This window comes from Colobus angolensis, unplaced genomic scaffold, assembly GCF_000951035.1.
Source record: "Colobus angolensis palliatus isolate OR3802 unplaced genomic scaffold, Cang.pa_1.0 Scaffold478, whole genome shotgun sequence".
In the NCBI taxonomy this organism is placed as follows: Eukaryota; Metazoa; Chordata; class Mammalia; order Primates; family Cercopithecidae; genus Colobus; species Colobus angolensis.
The window spans coordinates 597378-598827 of NW_012118243.1; the positions used below are offsets into that span (position 1 = coordinate 597378).

Below are 1450 nucleotides of genomic sequence, written 5' to 3' on the forward strand. Positions count from 1 at the left end.
AGGCTATGTGTATGTTAAAACGAAAATCATGAAGAAGAAACTTATGGGTACAAATTTAGAGTCTCACCTGTCACACTAAAGTCATTCCCTAAGTATTTTCTCCTTTTCGGTTTCTCTAAAAAAAACCAATTCTACTGAAAATTGAAGTTGAATAAAGTAAACATGTATAGAGGAATGTCACCTCAGACAGCTGTACTGTTTAAAGTGATAGGAATACCCCAGTGACACGACACTGAGGATAAATGGATGAATTCGCTTGGCTCTACATAACCTGCTAGACACCACAAGTTGTACCTATGACAAACAAATTGTGCTATCTTTGTGTATCAAGAATCCACAGCTAATTTGTAATCCTGATTTTCCAGATTACTAAAAGAAAGCAGTAAAATATATGGGAAAATATGACAACACACCAAAATGGCACCCTCTCCACTGAAGCTTCAGACTTCCTTTTGAATTGTTTTGTCTGATCCTCCATCTGGCAGCACTGGCTGTCCCTGGCCCTCAGCCTCCTCTTCCTTTTGGCCATAGGGGCCAACGCCACCCTCCTGATCACCATCCAGCTGGAGACCTCTCTGCACAAGCCACTGTACTACCTGCTCAGCCTCCTCTCCCTGCTGGACATCTTGCTCTGCGTCACTGTCATCCCCAAGATCCTGGCCATCTTCTGGTTTGACCTCAGGCCCATCAGCTTCCCTGCCTGCTTCCTGCAGATGTACATCATGAATTGTTTCCAAGCCATGGAGTCTTGCACATTCATGGTCATGGCTTATGATCGTTATGTTGCCATCTGCCACCCACTGAGATATCCATCAATCATCACTGATCAATTTGTAGTCAAGGTTGCCATGTTTATTTTGACCAGAAATGTGCTTATGACTCTGCCCATCCCCATCCTCTCAGCACAACTCCGTTATTGTGGAAGAAATGTCATTGAGAACTGCATCTGTGCCAATATGTCTGTTTCCAGACTCTCCTGCGATGATGTCACCATCAATCACCTTTACCAATTAGCTGCAGGCTGGACTCTGCTAGGATTTGACCTCGTCCTTATCTTCCTCTCCTACACCCTCATTCTGCGAGCTGTGCTGAGACTCAAGGTGGAGGGTGCTGTGGCAAAGGCCCTAAGCACATGTGGCTCCCACTTCATCCTTATCCTCTTCTTCAGCACCAGCCTTCTGGTTTTTGTCCTCACACATGTGGCTAAGAAGAAAGTCTCCCCTGATGTGCGGGTCTTGCTCAATGTTCTCCACCGTGTCATTCCTGCAGCCCTTAACCCCATCGTTTATGGGGTAAGAACCCAAGAGATTAAGCAGGGAATGCAGAGGTTGTTGAAGAAAGGATGCTAACAAGGACAGCTGGATCTCTGAATATCTAAAATAAGATAACTTATTAATGACTTAATGAGTGAGTGGGCTGAAATTCATACCTGTTTCTTATAACCTCAAAC

At 44.6% G+C, this 1450-nt stretch overlaps 1 protein-coding gene across 1 annotated transcript; it reads left to right on the forward strand.

Moving 5' to 3' along the window:
• Positions 1 to 401: 401 nt before the first annotated feature.
• On the forward strand, positions 402 to 1349 carry LOC105523852 (olfactory receptor 56A3-like). Its single transcript, XM_011958879.1, is given in 1 exon segment — positions 402 to 1349. A coding segment is annotated over 1 exon segment (948 nt).
• Positions 1350 to 1450: the final 101 nt, after the last annotated feature.